General features: G+C 40.0%; 1 protein-coding gene across 5 annotated transcripts in view; it reads left to right on the top strand.

Moving 5' to 3' along the window:
- lama2 (laminin, alpha 2) overlaps positions 1–20,001 on the top strand; it is a 363,864-nt gene that overhangs the window by 288,777 nt on the left and 55,086 nt on the right. For all 5 annotated transcript variants that reach the window (XM_080192473.1, XM_080192472.1, XM_080192475.1 and 2 more), the window contains 7 exons: positions 6,648–6,858; positions 7,881–7,997; positions 9,933–10,093; positions 12,004–12,142; positions 13,861–13,963; positions 16,106–16,222; positions 16,590–16,772. In XM_080192473.1, coding sequence (XP_080048599.1) covers positions 6,648–6,858; positions 7,881–7,997; positions 9,933–10,093; positions 12,004–12,142; positions 13,861–13,963; positions 16,106–16,222; positions 16,590–16,772 — 1,031 coding nt within the window. The remainder of the gene's footprint in view (positions 1–6,647; positions 6,859–7,880; positions 7,998–9,932; positions 10,094–12,003; positions 12,143–13,860; positions 13,964–16,105; positions 16,223–16,589; positions 16,773–20,001) is intronic.

Raw genomic sequence — 20,001 nt, 5'->3', positions numbered from 1 at the left:
CTGTATCCTTTCACTTCTTCATGAAGAGAGATATAGACCATGATTTATTTTTTACCCTTCCTCCATTGGGAAGGTGCCATGAGCAGAAAGGCCCAAAAAAACCCCAGCCATTTCATTTTCAAGAATTTGTCACCAAAAGGTAAACAAAAACCTGAAGTATAATTTAACGTCCGTCTTATTACATATTCTAACTTTGGTATTAATTTTACAATGTGCTCAGTTGTTTACAATGAAATGAAAGATTTATTCATCAATTGAAAATAGTTCACTTTGTCACATAGTCATTTAAGTATGGCACACATTTTCTCTCATGAATAGGATATTATCTAAAATCAGATGTGCCCTCGTTTATCTCATGTTCTTCATATGAGATGTCAATGTGAGAATCAAATTCAATGATTAAGAATGGTGCTTTCAGTGCTTTGAAGAATTTTGTGTGATGATTTGTGGGCTGCACTTCGCAGTGATTATTGCTCCTTTGTGTTGGTCACAACAAATGGTTGGATGTTACAGGGAGTTACCTGCTTTCCAACATGACCACATTTCACAAGCACTTTATCACCTGACTTTGGTGAGGTAGCTTCAAATTTCATGTTTTACTCTGCATTTGCTCTTATTGCATCCTTTTGTTCATGATCATGTTGGCATACATGTTGATCATCAGCTCCATGGGGGAGTTCAGGAAGTTGTTTGCACATAGGATGTGCAAAAGTGAGTGTAACTGGAGGCTCTTGAGTAGTTGAGTGAGGAAACACTCTGTAATTCTTCTGAGAAGAAAATAATGCAGTTCTTGCTTCCATGTCTTGCTCTTAACTGAGGCTGTATGTATCACTTTATTCAAAGTACACATCAATCTCTCAAGTTCCCCATTAACTCTTAGCCAATGGGGAGTGATAGTTCTCAAATTTATTGAACTCCTCACTGTTAAATAGGGTACACTGTCATTTCTCACTGTTTAAGGAATTCCAAACAAAGTGAAAATCTGTTCAAGCTTTGGGATGACTGCTTCTTTTGAAGTAGACAGAAGTATTTCCATGATTGAGAATTTGCTGTAGCCATCAGTGATTAAAGAAAAAATGACATTGTGGCAAACGTTAATTTATTTTGTGTTCAACCGTGTGGCCAATTCCTGAGAATCATACCTTTTCCCTGAGGAGTTGTTGGTTTTGACAATTGCCTGGTGACCTTCATGTGCCATGTCAACAATATGTTCCTTCAATTATTGTGGAATGACAATGCAGTTGTTGCTTCACACCAATTCAGAGTTGTTATAACAGGTAACTCATTTTGAACATTGTGAAGAAGTTGTAGTCGGTGAACAACTTTATTTGTAGGCATTCTTTCAATCACATCTTTCCAGTTTTATGATTCCATAACCGTCTTGTATAGTTAGAGCTCCTCATCTTATTTTGTTACTGCTTGGATGTCAACTAGTTTTAGCGATTTTGGTACTGCATTCTGGTTTATATGTTTAAGATGTTATTCAACATTGACTGTTCCCTCAAATTGATAGGGCTGATTGCTGGCAACAAATGTCACATAAGGTAATCTGCTGGGTTGAGCTTGCCTGTGCTCAACATGGAGGTCATACTCTTGTAGTTTGAGTAACCAACGCTGCATGCAAGTGAGTGGTTTGCAGTGTATGGATTGTTGAATAAGCTTACTAAAGGTCTGTGATCAGTTGTGACTTCAAAATCGCTTCCATACAAATATAAATTAAAGTGTAGAGTACCACATGTGATTGAGAGTCCTTCTCTCTCTGTGGATAAAATTACTCTGTGGGTGTTAGTGGTCACATTGCTATCACAACAATTGGTGAATTTCCTGCCTTAATTATTAGTATGAGAACTGCACCTAAGCCAGTTGGATTTGCATCCATGATTACTAGGGTCGTTTTCCCAGGATCAAAGCAGGCATTGGTGCAACTTCCTAACAACCGTCGTTTGATCTGTGGTATAGTTTGTGTGATGTAGTCAACTCCTACTATCTTTTGTCAGATCGCAGCAACAGACACTGTAGTGAAGTCAGAAATGAAGCAATCAAGTACATGATGAATCCTGGCAGACTCTGAACTTTTGCAGGATCTGTAACATCTGCAATGGCTTCAAATTTCCATGAATCAGGTGTTACCCCTTCAACACTGAACATATGATGGAATAATTTGATTCTTCCTTAATTGAACAAATACTTGTCTTTGTTCAAGGTGAGGTTATATTCTCTAAAACATAGTAGGCATTTGTGTAAACATGTCTCAAGTGTCACTCAGTGTCACCTTAGATAAGGATGTCATTACTGATGTTCTGCGGGCTTTCAAATACTTGAAGTACAGACTGAATGATGTGCTGAAATACCTCAGCGGCTGTATTGACTCCAAGGTTGAGCCTCCTGTAATGAAAAGTCTAATGTGAGTGCAGAATATTATAAAATACCTTGGTACTTCGTCACGGTTGGGTTGATTTGTGTCCTTTGCAAGTTTAGCAAAGTTTTCAGCACCATGCACTTTCTCTGTGATATCATCAACATTCCTTGTCTAATTTCTTTCTTGTTGTGTTGCTTGGTTTGATGACTGTATGTCAATGCAAATTCTAATCTGGTTCTCACTGTCAAGTCTTTGATTTTTTTATGGGTAAGACCCAATGGGTAGGTTCATCCCCAACTTTCTCAATAATGTTAAGGTCAATTAGAAGTTGAACTTCCTTCTCCATCTGCTTTTGACATGAAATAATATTCTTCATTGTTGATGCACTACTGAAGGCTCAATGGCATTTACATGTAACTTGCATCTAACACATTCCAGTTTGCCGATACCAGTGAACCTGTCAGCATACAACGCAAAAATGTCCCTGGTGTGAATAGAGATCAAGTTTGTGACAACAATCACCTCAGATCTGTTGCTGTATGAAAACTAATAAGCCTGTCACTTTCACCAGATATGACACAAAATATAGCCTTCAATCTTTGAATAAAATTTCAAAAGTCCTGAGAATTTTCAAAGATTTGCCACTGTTGTAAGGGAAAATTCCAGAGAAAGGGGCAATTCTGAAGTTTCTTCAATTTTTGTCTGCCACAGTATTGACAAATGCTCCTGTATCTATGGGAACATTTACATCCAAGTCTCCAATGGTCATGGTCACATGGGTAGTTTCTACACTTAAAAGAGAGCTCAATGTTATGATCAGGGTCAGCTGTTTCTACTTGGCTACATTCTTTCACCCTGTTTCTATGGTACTTGTATGTGACACATGCGGTATCAGTCTTAATATTTGATTTTTCTGATGAGCAGCAATCAAATGGGTAGGCTTTCCGCACTGTTTACCGGTAGCAGGACACTGTCCAGTATGATGAACACCAACACAATGGCAGAATTGTTTGAAGGAATCACATCTCTGTCAACCTGCTTTTGTTGCTTTGCCAGCGGTTTCCTGGCAGACAACTGATGAACAGTATTCACAGGATTTGAACTTGGAATGTGATTTTTGGCAGCTTCAGCTTCAGTAGCTCCGGACTCGGATAGTGATAGTGATCTTGCCAGCTCCAGCACTTCCTCCAATTTTTTACTTTGTTTCCAGTGCTTACTGGCACAGTTGGTTGGAGAAACACCCTTTGTTGATTTGTGTTTTTATTTCCATTTTGACCTGTTCAACTTTACCAAGGTCACCTTTGGTTGCAAACTACCTCAAGCATGTGCAATGCTGCACGTTATCTCATTTGCTTCTTGCTTTGTATGTCTGTAGATCATTGTTTCATTTATTGTATTTCTCATTGGGAAATAGTACCACAGTAGCTGAGTCAGTCGTTTTGCTCTGTGTGAGTGTTACAGAAAAGGTTTCTTGATTCTTCACCACTGTAGAGAAGAAGTGCCCGTTTTCCTTTTATTTTCTGTGATGGCAAAAACTGCCATAACACCTTTGAAACAGCACAGTCACTTTTGTCAACATGGTTTGAAGATGATAGTTCCAGGTACACTGTAAAAGGTAGTAGATTGGACGTAGGTAATGCCATTTTCATCAGTAATAGTGATGAAACTTCTCCCTAAGAGCTTCCCTGCTTGTTTGACCCAAGCTTGTGTGCCTTTGGAACAGCCTGAGGGTTTCTCTAAGTCTGCAGTGTTGTGCAACTAAAATACTATTTTCTGAGCAGGAAGTAGGAAAAATTCTCCAAAAATCTTCATCCCTTTTTATTTTTCATCACTCTCATTGCCAGTGTGAGGTTTGTAGGGACAAGAAACAGCCAGAGATAGACTGGAAATAGAAGTGCATCAACACAATGGCTTCTCTTGCACTCTCTGCTTCTGCTTGCAAACTCCCTCTGCTAGTTCAATTATGTATGACAAAATGAACAAAATATATATTTTGCATTTTGCAAAACACAAATATTCTCTCTGATCAGCTTTACATGTATGGCAGCAAAGGTTCCATCAAAAGTTACTCGTGGTGTTAGGAGAAGTAGGAATCCAAATTCTTCGTCTGCAATTGTGTGCATCTCTTTCTCCCCCCCATGCTCCATTTGCTATAAATACGGTATTGTTAGTTGAGCTGCCTGAATCCAGCAAGGTGCATCGAGACTGCCCTCAGAAACCCTCAGGGGGATTAGCAGGGTAAATATGTGGGGTTACGGAGTTAGGGCCCGGATGGGATTATTGTCGCTGCAGGCTCGATGAGCCAAATGGCCTCCTTCTACACCGTAGGGATTCTATACCCATAGCTCACCATTTCTATTTAAGTGAGGACTCAGCCTCAGTATAAATTTAGCCTTCTTGCTCCTGAAGCAGCTGAGCAACTGGTGCACTCCACCACTGAGTTACCCACAAGTTAAAATGTCCCCTAAATGTCAGAGGATGGAGTCTGGAAAAACTTAGGCCAGTATTTTCCAGTCATTCATGTCGACAAATCTTCCGGCCCCGCCAATGGTGCTCCCCACCATGAGTTTCTCTGTGGCAAGGAGAAATCCCATGGTTAACATCTGGACCAGAAGATACTGCCACCAGCCAATGGTGAGCTGCTTTCTCCACCATGAAACACTTGGCTGGTTGCATGGAAAATCCCACCCTTCATCTTTTCAGCAGAGAGAGGCGCAGGATAGGCAACGTTGGAGTATTACTTGATTCAAATTTTCAGTGCAGAGTAAGGGACTTAGTCAAATCAAATAAAATAAATTTAAGACGACAATGAATAATTCTTCATCTGGCAAACAATCAGCACTTGGAATGAATTTCCATAGTGGATTTGAAAAGTTTGGAATTCGTTAAGAAGTATTAGATGAAGCAATGAGGGGAATTAAGATGGGCTAAATTGCCTCCTGCACCTATCATTATCTTGTGATTTGTGAAGTTTTTATTTGTTCTAAAATGGGATAAATTTGGAAATTGAAAAGATGTGATTAGTACTGAAATGGAACTGAACCAATCAATTTTCCACTTCCACTCACCACATCTTCCCTCCCTCCTTCCCACTCTAACTTTATGTTAAGTGTTGGGAGTTTTAAATAAAAATAAAAAGAAAAAGATGTAGTTTGCACGCGTAGGTTAAAACTAACAACACCAGCTTTACTGTCGGAGCTGTTGGCTTTACAGAGTAGAAGATGAAACTAAGGTGGAAGCCTGTGATACCCCCAACGACATCACTGTCAAATTGTGTGAGCACCTCTTAAAGTTCCATGCAACCAGTTCAATATATAGCATCTCTTCTCCTTTACTCCTGTGGCCTTGACAAAAAAAAAACTATGATGTTATACATAGGATCAGTAATACTCTAGACACAATACTATGCACTACTAATCATTATAAACAGTCAATAAAAAAAGTTGATCAGTTGGACATCTATTCTTCTTTGTTGTATACGACATTCTGGAATTTGGGTGTCCTTGACCCTAGAAATATGATTTGGAACTTCAGTAAACATTCTTCTCTTAGAACTAATACTGCATTATTCTCAGGTGGTATAGTAGCTTGGACACAATCATCAGCAAATTCAGATTCAGTTAAGTCTTCCTTAGTAGCATTCACAACAATAAGGATTAAAGAAGTTGGAACTTCTGGAGATGACAATGAGAAATCATTTTGAGATGACAATGTACCCCCAATATTTCTGTCAGTCCTTATTGCTCTCGGACCACCCCAGGTACAGGCCTTCCCTTCCTGATGTGATCTACCGTGACAGAAAGGACAGGGATTGAGTACTTTTGATGGCTAGATCAGTAGCCAGAAAGTTCCTACTCCCTAGAAACATCTTGAATCTGGGACTTGTGTGTATTGTGGAAGAATGCCATATAAAATGCCACAAATTTCCTGTCCGTTGGCCACCAGACACCCATAAATCCTATGGTGAGGATCCAAGGACAGACCACGTTTCATTGGTTAACTACTGAAGAACAATTGCAGCGGGAAAAAAAAGGTGGGAGATCTGTTCTCATCTCATTTACACTTCAATTGGGTCTGCATACACTGAAGAGGATCCATCTCCCACATCCATTGGGAAGCCTGTGAAATACTGGGACAACATAAAATGGGCAGAGACCCAGCAAAAATGACTTGCACCTAGGGAAAATGTAACCCTGAGACAATAGGCAAAAACTGACCCTTTATTTAATTATATCATAAAGTACTAACCTTTCTTCATTGTAATAATATCTTAATGGTTTTGAACCAGTGCTGCAGGTACACTTTTGGAGAGGGTGAAAAAGATGTTTGGCGATCCTCATAAAACCACTCAAGACCTCAAGGATGAGGTCATGAACAAACTAGCCGACTACAAAGACAAATTTGACGAAGCTCAAGACCTGCTGAAAGAAGCACAAGAAAAAATCAAGGAGACTAATCGCCTGTCTGCAGTTAATCAGAAAAATATGACTGCAGTGGAGGTAAACAATATTTCCAACCACCATGGTTCAACTCTCTTCCTTTTCCACCTGTGTAGCCTCCTCTCTCCCTTTAACTATCTTCTCTCATTGTTGGACAGTTTCTATATTAAAGGCCATAAGTACGTGCAGTTTCTATTGTGACTATGTTCCAATGTATTGATTCATTTGGACTTGTATTTTTCCCCTTACATTATGTCCCCCTTTGAATTGTTTTCCAAAGGTGTCACTTTAACCGGTCTTCAGTTTCACACTTATCTCCAGCTCAGTGCCACAAATGTTTCCTCGCTGGCACTGGTGTGTTCAATTTCACTAGATTTTCATCCCTTCGAGTAGCATCCTTAGAGTAGGATCTATTTGAAAGAAGCAGAGTTTGAAAATCAATTTGATGTGAATGCATTGGCTTTTTAGAATGAACAGATGGTAAATGCAGTCCGTATACATGATGTAATTTCTGCGGTCCTGCCATCATGGCACACAGTATATTTTTGGGGGAAATAAAGCATTATTTTTCTAAGTATCCAGTGGAGTAATAGGCAGAGCATGTTGGCAGTTCAAAAATTGCCACATGTCCTTTGCAGATGGGCGATATGGCTGGGTAATATCCAGATATGCAGTTTGAATGTGGCCCTTGTTTTGGGCTTACCAAAAATTTTGAACATGTACTTATAGATTTCCTGGAACACTAAAACAATTCCATCTCCTTCCCCAAACTGAGAATGTAGGAAAATAATTGTAGAAATATCTTATTTCTTATACCAGTTGAAAGTTAAACATTAGATATGTTCAGACAATTCAGCCTGTCCTACTAGATGATGCACATCATTTTATTTGTGTTCTGATAGACTGGAGAATTTGGAGAATGGCACTGCCACATTTTTGTGATTCAAAATGCTGTTTTCTAGCTGCAATGCTTACTGGTTCCATGTATAATAGGACTTACTGCACTGAAATTTATATTAAAACATGAAAGTATTTGCTCACACAGTAAGAGCTGAATCCTTCCTTCTTATTGTTTAATTCAGAAAAGAAAGCAAGCAGTTGAAGCTGGCAAAAAGGATACAGAAGACGTACTGAAAGAAGGTCATTACCTTGTAGCTGAAGCCAAACGGCTTTTGGAGGAAATCGCTTCGGGATTAGATGTAAGTTTTGTTTAAAAAAAAAAGAATAATGATAAATGCAACTCAGCTGCATAATGGCAGTGCTTGGTTATTACATGTGCATAACATAAACAACTTAGGGGAGAATAACAGTTAGTCGATATGATAAATGACTTGCAGTATGATAGAGGATAATTTTACCCATGACAATTATGACTCAAAATCCTGGATTGATATGTACCAGCTTGTCTGTATCATTCTTCATTCATGTCACATCATGGGAACACTACGCAAAATACCTGCTTCAAGTTCCTTCTAATTTGCAATCCTAAACCATGAGCACGGTAACAGGAATAACTTAAAATAGATACAGACTGTTTTATAGATCTTCAGTAGAATACAGTACCCCTTTGCTGAGATCTATTTTTTGGTAAATGTGTGAAGGTATTTATATTTCCAAATGAAAACAATGAGAGTATGGTCATACCACGTATGAAGTGATTTATATTCTGATCCAGAGATACAGAAAATTTACTTCGACTCTTCTGAAGCAGCTCTCAGAAAGCTGACAGTACGGACCTTGTATATCAGTAAAATATGCATATGCCTTCTGTAAGCCTCATGTTATACTTTCATGAGATGTGTGTGTTGCTGGCAAGGCTTGCACTTAATGCCCATCTGTAATTGCCATTGAGAAGGTAGGGGTGATCTGCCTTCTTGAGAACTGAATGGCTTGCTGGGTCATTTCTGAGGGAAAATAAGAGCTAATCACATTGTTGTTGATCTGGAAGCACATGGAGGGTAGATCGGGTAAAAATGGTTGGTTTCTTTCTCTAAAAGCCACTCATGAACCGGATAGAGTTTTACAACAATCTGAACATTGTACAGTCATTGTTACTGATATTAATTTATTATTTCTGATTAATTTAATTAATTTTTAACTCATTTTGCTGAATGATTCTTCTTTCTCTGGAGTAACATAAGAGGCAATTTTCAGCCTGTGTTCACCGTCAGAGAGAACTGACCGCTGGAGAGATTGCGTTCCATGATTTTCCCCGCTCCTTGTTAGTGACGTACCGAGGTTTGCACAAAAGGGCGAGGACTTCACTTAAATGCAGTTTAATATAATTAACAGCCCCACCTCCACCATATTTCCCCCACGCTGTAGTTTCTAACCTTGCTGACATGTGGGGATTGCACCCCCCCCCCCAACTCGCAGGAGCACAAAGATGAGTATAGTCCCCAAGGGAAAGGGATATGCCATTGCCCCCTTGCACTGCCACAGCACAGGTTGGCACTGCCAACCTAGCTGTGCCAACCCATGCCAGGGGCAGTGCCAAGGCAGACCTTAGTGGGGGCTTCATGGTGGAGGACATGTGTGTGCAGTGAGGTAGATGCCAGTGATGACTGTTTGGGGGGGATAAGGAGGAAAGTGAGGATGAAGCTGGTGTTGATTGTGGCAGGAGTAGGAGATGCCAGATTTGATTGTTGGTAGGGATGGGGGCAGAGAGGGTTTCTGAGACTCTGTGGTAGCAGGTTGGGGGAGGTTATTTCTTAGTCTGATTATGACATCCTTTTAAAATGGCATCCGATCTAAGTGCAGCCAGCATTACCGGCGTGTTTAGACCCCGCCTCCCAAAATAATGACATGATCCACACTCCAGTTTTTTTTTTGATGAAGTGCCAATAAGATCTGGAGAGAAAATCTGTCTGTTTATCTGGAGTGAAAACACCAGTTTTCAGTCAGATCCTGACACTTGCCCATTTTTTGATATGATTCCCCCATTTTCGCTTTTCTAGCGGTCTGGTGTAGCCTCAAGTATTTTATTCATGTTGTCGTTTTCATGATGTGCATGCTCACTTAACTTTCATGGTGAAATATATCTGAATGTTTCCTGTATGTGGAAAAACACTGAGTAAAAGTGACAACTCATCATTTATTATTTACTTTAAGCATATTTCTCTATTCGTTTACAGGAACTAGAAGAGCAGGAACATCTGGAACCATTAACAACGGAGCTAAAAGACAAAATTGATGCACTTGCAGCTGGCATTCACAATGAGAAACTTCCAGACCTGGTCCGTCATGCAGAGTATCATGCTGCAGTACTGAACGATTCATCTAGAATCCTGGATGGGTAAGTTATCAAGGACATTTATCTGGCACTTTCAACATGGATAAACATGTCAAGCTGCTTCAGAGAAATGGGGCTGGATTTTCAAAATCGGGTTGGGAATCCAATATTCAAATGAATTCTGGGTCCCAACCATGTGCCTCAACCGTGCCACTGTTTTTAAAAGTAAATGCTCATAATTGAACAAGAGATGAGCTCAAATGTCCAATTATTGGCGCTGAATGCCTCCAGGAGACAGGACCTGCTTGCTTGGCACCAGTAGCAAGGGCAGGTGGCAACTAATTTGTGGCTTGTTGCTGCCTTGCTGACAGCTTATCAAAAGGTTAGGAGCTGGAGCATGGAAGAAAGTGGACATGCAAGCATTGAAAAGTTATGGCACTGGACCCAGTGCTAACTGGCTCATCAAAATTCAGTTTTCTACAAAGTCAAATGAACTTTTCAATTTCCCTACAATGCACCCGGCAGAGGTGAAATTCTGGAAGCATTGTGATCCTGAGGTGACCTCTGGGACTGCCACATTTAAACTGCACCTACACTGAGTTTGACTCTGTGAGTATTTGAATATTTGGCCTTTGTAATCAGACTAAAATGGACGCCACGCCAAAGAAGGTAATATTGAAAGAGTTGATTAATAGCTTGGTCAATGAGGTAGCTTTGTAGGAAAGTATTAAAGGGAGAGAGGTCACAATGCAGCGACAGAGAGGTTTAGGAAGAGAAGTCCAATGATAGGTGAAAGGGAGAAGATGAACAAAAGGGAAGAATTGGAGGAGCAAAAGTCTTGGTACAAAATGAGTTTGAAAAGAATGCATCAGTTTGAAATTCCTGAGAGAAAATTTAGTTGAGATTTTTGAAGAAATTTGTAAGTTAATTTAAGTTTGCAGTCTTAAGAGTCCAAGGAAAAGAACACCATTAGTTAAAAGTTATTTGGAAATAATAATGAGACATATTTTACTAGATACTAGAATGAAACAAGAAGCATCAGCGGAGATTGGCGCATGTGCAATAGCTTGCATTGCCGGCCTCCAGATTGCTGGCCTTCCCAATCGCTGGTCAGCCCTGCAGCCCCCTCACTGCTGGCCTTGTGAACCCCACAACCCCATCACTACCCTCCCAGGCCAGCCCTGATGTCCCCGTCCCCACCGAACGAGTCCTGATCTCTCTGACCAGCCCCACCCCTCCAACCCAGCCAGCTCTGATCTCCCGATTTATCTCTCCCCCCAAACCCAGTTGGCCAACCCCTTCTTCTCCCAGTGATCCCAAATGCAGAGTGGCAGCGGGTCTCCCCTATCCCTCACTGGCGCTCGAGCAGCACAGTGGGCTGGGAGAATCGCCCTCTGGGTTCCTCATTGATGGGATAAAAGCGGGGGACTTATCTCTATAGGTGCAGCAGTGAAAAAAAGGAGAAAATGCTACTTATCATTTTATTAGAGACCTTTCACCTGAACTGAAGTTCTAATCAAGTGCCTTTGCCCAAAATGTCATCATTGATTTTCTTATTTTCAGAAAGACCTTTAAGTATTTTCTGCACTTGACATTGATGTATAATACATAGAGCTACAGTAATACTTATTAGAACTCCCAGTGCTGAGTTCTTTATAAAAGCCAAACAGATTTGGTATCTTACCTTGGGGTTGCCTCTGCCAGAAAAGTGCTTACAGGCAACTGTCAAGGAGTGGCACAGGTAGTGGCTTCTGGGAGCACACCAGTTGCCTCATCATTTTCATCGTAGAACGATGTGGTCTTGCCTCACAGAGAAAAAGAAGCAAACCAAATCGGACACAATCATTTCATTTGAGGGAACACCTCCCTTAAAAGAAAATGTTGAGTATTTTCTTAAGAAATGAGCAAGTGTCAAAATGTTCAACATTACAATTGTTTTTGGTTACTGTTGTTTATCTTTTCCTACAAAACAGCATCCTTGCTGAAGCCAAGAATTTGTCCTTTAATGCAACTGCAGCCTTCAAAGCTTATACCAATATCAAAGATAAAATTGATGAAGCTGAGAAAGTTGCAAGAGCAGCCAAGGATATTGCCAATCAAGCTGTGAAACTGGTAAGGAGAAAGATGACTCTAGGAATGAATTCTGATTATTGCTGTATTGTACCAATGAATATGTGCAGCTTTACAATCACTCATTTCTTTCTTACTCAACTGATTCATGAAATTAATTAAATCAAAAGGAAATATGTTAGCCCAGCAGAAATGGATCTCCACGTTCAACCATTGAGTCATGGTTCAATCATAATATAGTTGAATGCTAGAGAGGACTAAATGGCCTTCTCCTGCCCCTTTATTAAACCATTAGAACAACAGGTAAGACACAGCATCCTTGGGAGAAACAGGGGCTCTAATTTAGAATGGTGCAGGGACCAGGAGCAGCTGTTTACGGTCAAAGGAGTGAGAATAAGCATATTCAACCAAAGGGAGAATGGATGGTATGATAGCAATGCAGAAAAGCTGTTGGGAGGACAGTCAACAGGAAAGTGAGTGGTGGGATCATACAGAACACGGGGAGTCAATTTGGCTCAATGTCCTTGTGTGGGCTCTTTGGAAAAAGCATCCATTTCACTGCTGTTGCCCCGTAGTCCTCCAGAAGTACAGCAGTGGGCAAAGCAATTGAAGCAACAAATCTGCGGTAACTGATATCGATAAATAACATGTTAAAAGACCACACAATTTCATAGGAATGTATTTGCACAGTAGTTAGAAATACCACTGAGCTCATATTCATAAATGAAGTCAAGTACAAGATAGAAGAAATTTTGTTCGATTGACAAATTGAGTGGGCAGAGGATCTGAATTCCCATTCTTATTGGACACATTTTTCTATCATCAGTTTGGATTATATATGATAGTAAGATTGTGATGAATGGTCACATGTTAATGGTAGAATATATTGGACAATATTATTAGAGCCCACCATGATTTACAGTCAAATTTGTGAACTGAAGCTTCTGAGCTCCACATCTGCTATCAACATCGCACGTTTGCTGCACAGCTCACCTGAATACGCCCATGAATGGAATTGTGCACAAAAGCAAAAGTGTTTTAGCAAGCAGGAAGAGAAGAGCAGCCTGAACAAACAATGAAATAGAGTAGTCCAGAGAGAGAGGAAAACAGAAATTCATAGAGTTCAAACTAGGAGAGGGAAGGATGTAAACAAATTATTGTGGATCCTGGAATCTGAAACAAAAGCAGAAAATGCTGGAAAATTGGAGATCTGACGAAGGGTCATCTAGACCCAAAACATTGGCTTTGTTCTCCTTCCATAGATATTGTCAAACCTGCTGAGATTTTCCAGCATTTTCTGCTTTTGTTTGAGAGGAAAAGAAGTGTTTGGAGAGAAAAAAAATACTGGAAAGATAATCAGATGGACAGATCACTCACAAATCATCAGTGAAGAGTAAAATACACAGGGAAACTTAGAAGTTCAGACCCAGTGAGTGAAGAGTAGACACAGGACTGAGAAGCAAACAGAGATAGACACAGAGAAAATAAAACACAAATAGTGATAGAGGAAAGACGAGAAGAAATTTATTACAGAAAAAGAGCAAAAACAGAACCATAGACAATCAGGAAGAGAAATTGGTTTGGTTTATGCACTACCTATAGTGCTGTTGCTTGTGTGATCCACTCAAAGGAATTTTTTCAGAATTATGCTCTGACAAAACCACCCTGAGACATTGTTAAACAGTATCTTAATCATAATCATGTAAATATTACACTGTGTAAGTAAAGATACTTTTCATGTTTTATGCTTCTTTAATCAGGCATCTGGTCCAGATGGATCTTTGAAGGAGACTGCCAAGGGCTCACTACAAAGAAGCTTTAGACAGTTAAATGAGGCCAAACGACTGGGGGGAGATGTAAAAGGTAAGCTAAGGGATGGAACTGCACTCGTAAAGTGTTATACATAATAAAAACAATTAAACGTGTAGCTTAATAGTCCTAAAAGTTTAGGGCTCAGTTTTTAATCAAAACAACAAAACAAAACTGTTTAAAGCTCCAGTTATAAAAGGAATATTTATATTATTTTGGTATCTCTTTTTACTGGGGTACCCCTGGGTTTAAAACCTGGTTTGTTCAAAGGCCTGGGAAACCCATTTTGTTCTATAGTACTTTCCTTCACACACAAGATGATTGGTTAGAATTTTATATGCCAAATAATAATTAACTGCCAAGCTGGCAGATAGCACTCGTAGAACTTCTCGATTAATGTTCTGGATTCATCCTGTAAATGGATAAGATACATTTTTAGTTAGGTGAAAAATGGGTTTGTAACTGACGCCTAATAGACCAGCACTGCAACTACCCCAAGTAATCCCTGGAACTGCCTACTTATTGTCTAAATTTCTGTTCAGAGTTGGCTGTTGTTTAGAGCACAAAGCATTCTCAATTTCCAGTTAGAAAATTGGATGGAGGTCTGTAATGCAAGTTTTTGCCCAGACTGAACCTGTTGCAATTTCCCAAACATATTATGGCCTAATGCAGAATGTATCCTGCAGTCTGTACATGGACTCATGCAGATTGATGTGCAATGATGTGATAATGTCATATGTATAGTTTCCCATACTTTTCCAGCCATTTAATTATGTTCCCTTTTACCATCCAGGTAAGCTGGATATTCATTGTTTAAAAAGTTGAATACTGAAGTTGCACATTGCTGGCTATAGCTGAAGCTTTTTCTGTTTTCTTTTCTTTTGCCACTAATACATTTGATGAGCCTTTATGGCTATTATTTCTAGCTCTACAAGCTTTCTATGCTACTCCTTATTCACCGAGCTAGTTTAATATCTAGTTTTGCTGCAGCAACAGATATTAAGTATATAAATATATGCTACACTTCAGAGGAAATAGAGACTTACAGGAGTGGCCTTGGAGTTAAGAAAAATATTTGAGTAAACATTACTGATTCAATGATGCCAATTTATTTCACCTACCTGCCTATAATGCAAAATTACATACACAGTTTGTTGTTAGCCTATGCTTTAAATCAACATCTCACGTGTTAAACTTAAATTTGCAGAATGTATACAGCTTCCTGGTAACATTTAATAGGTGATGTGATAGGATGACTACCATTTCTGGTACTGAACATTTCGTGCAATCAACAACTTCCTTCATCAGTCGTAGACAGAAGAATCAAATCAATTAATTAATGAAAAGCATTTATGCTGTGGTCCTTGTGGGTGGGATCTTACGATCTCATCGAAGACAACAGTCCTTGGTGGCAAGCCAGCAAACTGCCATAGGCATCGGTGGAACCAGAAGATCTCGCCTGCAGCCATTGGCGAGCTGCTGGAAAACACACCACGAGGGGACAGGAGGGGGATCCCACAAAACATATTTAGCCTGTAGTTTAAAAAATTTCTACACATTTTTGTGTCTATATTTATCTTTCAACTAACGAATAAGTTGGCTTCTCTGTCAACATTACTTCCTGGTGATTAAGTGCCTATTTTCCTACACTCTCCAAAATGTACTGATGGATTCTGCAGTAAGGGTGCCAGCAGCCACATGTAAGAAATGCCCTGTTCAAGTGACCACACTTAATTTGAGGATTTAGAGTCTACACATTGGCTGTTGGTAGGCTGACTATGGTAGGGTTCACTTAGCTCAATTCTACCCTATCCCAATCGCATCCTCAATCAATGCCCAAAGGTGAACAACTTGCAGCCTGAGTTAGTGAATGGTGATTAGAAGTGGGAACACTTTGAATTTTCAGTTTTTTAGCTGAATGCCATTGAAGCCAATAGGAGTACCTCCATTATCAATCACAGGTGAGAACATTAAACTACATGTGGATTGTGTATGAAATTGTGACTGCTCTGATTCAGATGCCACTTTGTACAATGCCCACTAAACCAAAGCTTGAAGAGTTCAAAAGTATCACAGAAACAGGAGTATTCACACAGACAGATAGAAATGAAAAAAATAATAATTTACTCATTTCAAGAAATCTATGTCATTACATTGATCACATCTCCTGATTTTTTTTTGGTTGTTGCCTTTCAGAAAAAGGAGATAACTTGAATAGCTTACAAAATAGGCTAAATGATGGTGCTACAAAAAACAAAAACTTGTTGAAAGCCTTAAATGATACCCTTGCAAAACTCCATGCCATTCCCAAAGGTAGGTCTTTCTGATATGTGGCTCTTTATGCTTCTACAGTCTTGTTATTTTAGGATAAAATTGGCTACTTTCTACTATCGTTGTCCGTAAGTCTCATCTGCTAACAGAAATTATTCCAAGTTTGCCCTTTAATTCTGTGCTACAACCTATTTAATGGACATAAAATCAGCGGGAAAAATACACAGAAAATTTGGCTTGTCTCTCCAGTGGATTTCCATTGACAAAACAAACTCAAAAAATCGGCCCTATCACATCTTTCCGTTCAATGTTAATTTTCCGTTCAAAGTCAATACTTAGCTATTTTCATACTCTCGTGTAATATGAATAATTGCAACTAAATTATGTGCATGTTTACTCCATACAATAGATGCAAACGTAAAGATACAGGCAGCGAAGGATAAAGCTAAACAAGCAAATGACACAGCAAATGCAGTCCTGGCAGAGATAAAAGATTTAAATCAGAATCTACTGGGATTGCAGGACAATTGCAGCAAGCTCAAAGATGATGTTGCCAAAGCAAATGCTGCCATTAACGCCCCAGCCAAAACAAGTAAGTTCCTGTTCTATTGTTGCTGAATTTTGTGTGATAAACGATGTATGATTGCATAATCATCATAGTTTTTGTTTTTTTCACCCTCTTCACTTTATTGACATCTTGAAGCAGGTTTCTTAAAATCAAAGTAATTTTCCCTCATGTATTATACTTAATATGGTTGTTTTTTTTAACATGGGCGATAATTTGAGACGAAATTCCCACTGAGCAAGTTCCAAAATGCAATTCTGTCCTCACATCAGCATTAAGCTGACAGTCTCAATCAAAAAGATAATATGGATGATTTATAGGGAAATTACCTATCCTGTAATAATGAAGTAACAGTTACTCTATGAAGTGTTGGGACAGTCTGTTGCAGCAATGTAGCAAGAACCTTTTACCCAGCAGCTCATTTAAAGTACGAATGCTAGATGGCACCATTGGTGAGCAAAGCGGAAAATGTTCAGTTTCCGCCTATTGAAATGTTCCACCTTGATTATTTCATAACTTTACCAATGTGCTTCAGAAAGGAAAGGTAGTAAGTGGACATATGGAATGTGAAATCATTTTTATACAGAGGCCAGGAATTCTCTTGGTGATGAGACCACCCCATCGCTGAAACTATGTTCAGTGTGAAAGATAGAACATAGAACATTACAGCGCAGAACAGGCCCTTCGGCCCACGATGTTGCGCCAACCAATTAAAAAGCAATGACCTTCTAACCTAAACCAATCCCTTTCCATCCATAAACCTATCCATGGATCTCTTAAATGCCCCCAAACTAGGCGCATTTACAACTGCAGCAGGCAGGGCATTCCAATCCCTCACCACCCTCTGGGTAAAGAACCTACCCCTGACATCCGTCCTATAACTACCACCCCTTAATTTAAAGCTATGCCCCCTCGTGCTCGCTTTCTCCATCCGAGGAAAAAGGCTATCACTGTCCACCCTATCTAAACCTCTAATCATCTTATATGTTTCAATAAAGTCCCCCCTTAGCCGCCTTCTTTCTAATGAAAACAACCCCAAATCCCTCAGTCTCTCCTCATAGGACCTCCCCTCCATACCAGGCAACATCCTCGTAAACCTCCTCTGCACCCTCTCCAAAGCCTCCACATCCTTCCTATAATGTGGGGACCAGAACTGCACATAATACTCCAAGTGCAGCCGCACCAGAGTTTTGTACAGTTGCAACATGATGCTGCGGCTCCTAATGGTGTAACTCACTTCATAATTACCTGAGACTTTAACAGTGTAAAAATGAGTAATAATGTAAATGGTGCATGCTTCGAAGAAATTTAGGAATGAGCTAAATGTGCACTTATCATGATATTCAAATTGATGCAGTGATTTACTCATTTACATATTGGGTGGGATTCTATGACTGTTCATGCCAGCAGAATTCTCCCATCCTGCTGCAGTGAACAGAGATTTGGCTGTCCGTCCTCTCTGGCTCTAGTGCCAGGGCGTGAACAGCTGAAGAATTCTGGCCTTAATCTTCAAATGTATGTTAGTAGCAGCAACTTCCAGATTGAGGAAAGTGTTGACTTTTTTTTTAAAAACAACTTTTAACATTTTGCGACTCATGGACCTCACCAGCAGATGATCAGCCACAGTTTCACCATCTATATGACGTCTTTAAGTTTTAAGTTTATTTATTAGTGTCACAAATAGGCTTATGTTAACACCGCAAATAAGTTACTGTGAAAATGCCCCAGTCGCCACATCCCGGCACCTGTTCGGGTACACTGAGAAAGAATTTAGCACAGTCAGTGCATCCAACCAGGATGTTTTTCCGACTGTGGGAGGAAACTGGAGCACCCGGAGGAAACACATGCAGACCCAGAGAGAATGTGCAGATTCCACACAGACAGTGACCCAAGCTGGGAATTGAGCCCAGATCCCTAGTGCTGTGAGGCAGCAGTGCTAACCACCATGCCACCACAAAGTTATGCAACATTTCAGTTGTGGTTTTGCACTTAATATTCGCAGATCACTTCAGTTTTCTCATGCTGCCCAGTATCAGTCTAGTGTGCACCTCACTGGTGAAGATGCAGGCATCACAAGCATAGTTTTAGAATTCATGCTGTCAACAGAGATTGTTGTCTGCCAGCCGATCATATTTAGAGTGTGATTTTCTGTCATGTAAAAATAATGGATAGCAAAATCTTGTGGCACTTGTACCCAAAATCCTAATCTGTGGATGAGAATCAGCGTATTCAAAAAATAATAATCCAATACCAGAATGTCCCATTTCTCCAGACCTCTGCTCTGCATAGAAATATTGGAGTGATTTATTCTTGATTTAATCAGTTACACTAAGGAGTATATAAATAAGCACGCAAAGAAAATAGAACACAAAGCAGAAAGTTCCCCAAAGGAACAAAAGTCACAAATATTTGGAATGTTTCCTATCATTAAATCTCAGTGATATTTTGAAATGACATAGCCAACCCAAAATACTCACGTTAAATATGGGAATGGGTCATATCTTTTCATGTTGTTATATATCTCAAAAATATTAATGTTTAGCAGTGTCATCATCATCATCATCTTCCATACAGTGCAGAAGAGGCCATTCGGCTCATCAAGTCTGCACCGATTCTCTGACATAGTGGCCGGAACTCTACCACCTCAAAATCGGCGCAGGCGAGATCCTGACAACAAAAATCTCCATTGACCTCAGGCAGGAATTTCCTGTCTCACCCAAGCAAAACCGTAAAATCCCATCCGGTATCTTACTCAGGCTCTCTTCCCTGCCCTATCCCTGTAATCCCACACAATTGCCATGGCTAATCCCATTTAACCCACACATCTTGGGATACGAAGGAGGAATTTAGTATGGCCAATCCACTTAACCTGCACATCTTTGGACTGTGGGAAGAAACCGGGGCACTCGGAGAAAACCCACACAGGCGTAGGAAGAATGCGTAAACTCCACACGCACACACAAGTCACCTAAGGCCAAAGTTGAACCGGATCCCTGACACTAATCACAATGCCAACCACTGTGCCACGGTGCCCTTACCATAGCGACAATCAAACAGAATTGAAAAAAACTGATGAGTAAAAGATAGCTGGTATTAGAACACAGAACATTACAGCACCGTACAGGCCCTTCGCCCTTGATGTTGCACCAATCTAAAGTCTATCTAACCTACACTATTCCAATATCATCTATATGTTTATCCAATGACCTTTTAAATTCCCTTAACGTTGGCGAGTCCGCTACTATTGCAGGCAGGG

This window comes from Carcharhinus amblyrhynchos, chromosome 7 (genome assembly GCF_965287045.1).
Source record: "Carcharhinus amblyrhynchos chromosome 7, sCarAmb.v2.hapA, whole genome shotgun sequence".
NCBI lineage: Eukaryota > Metazoa > Chordata > Chondrichthyes > Carcharhiniformes > Carcharhinidae > Carcharhinus > Carcharhinus amblyrhynchos.
Note: the sequence above shows the minus strand (reverse complement) of the source record. Positions and strands in the feature narration are given on the sequence as shown.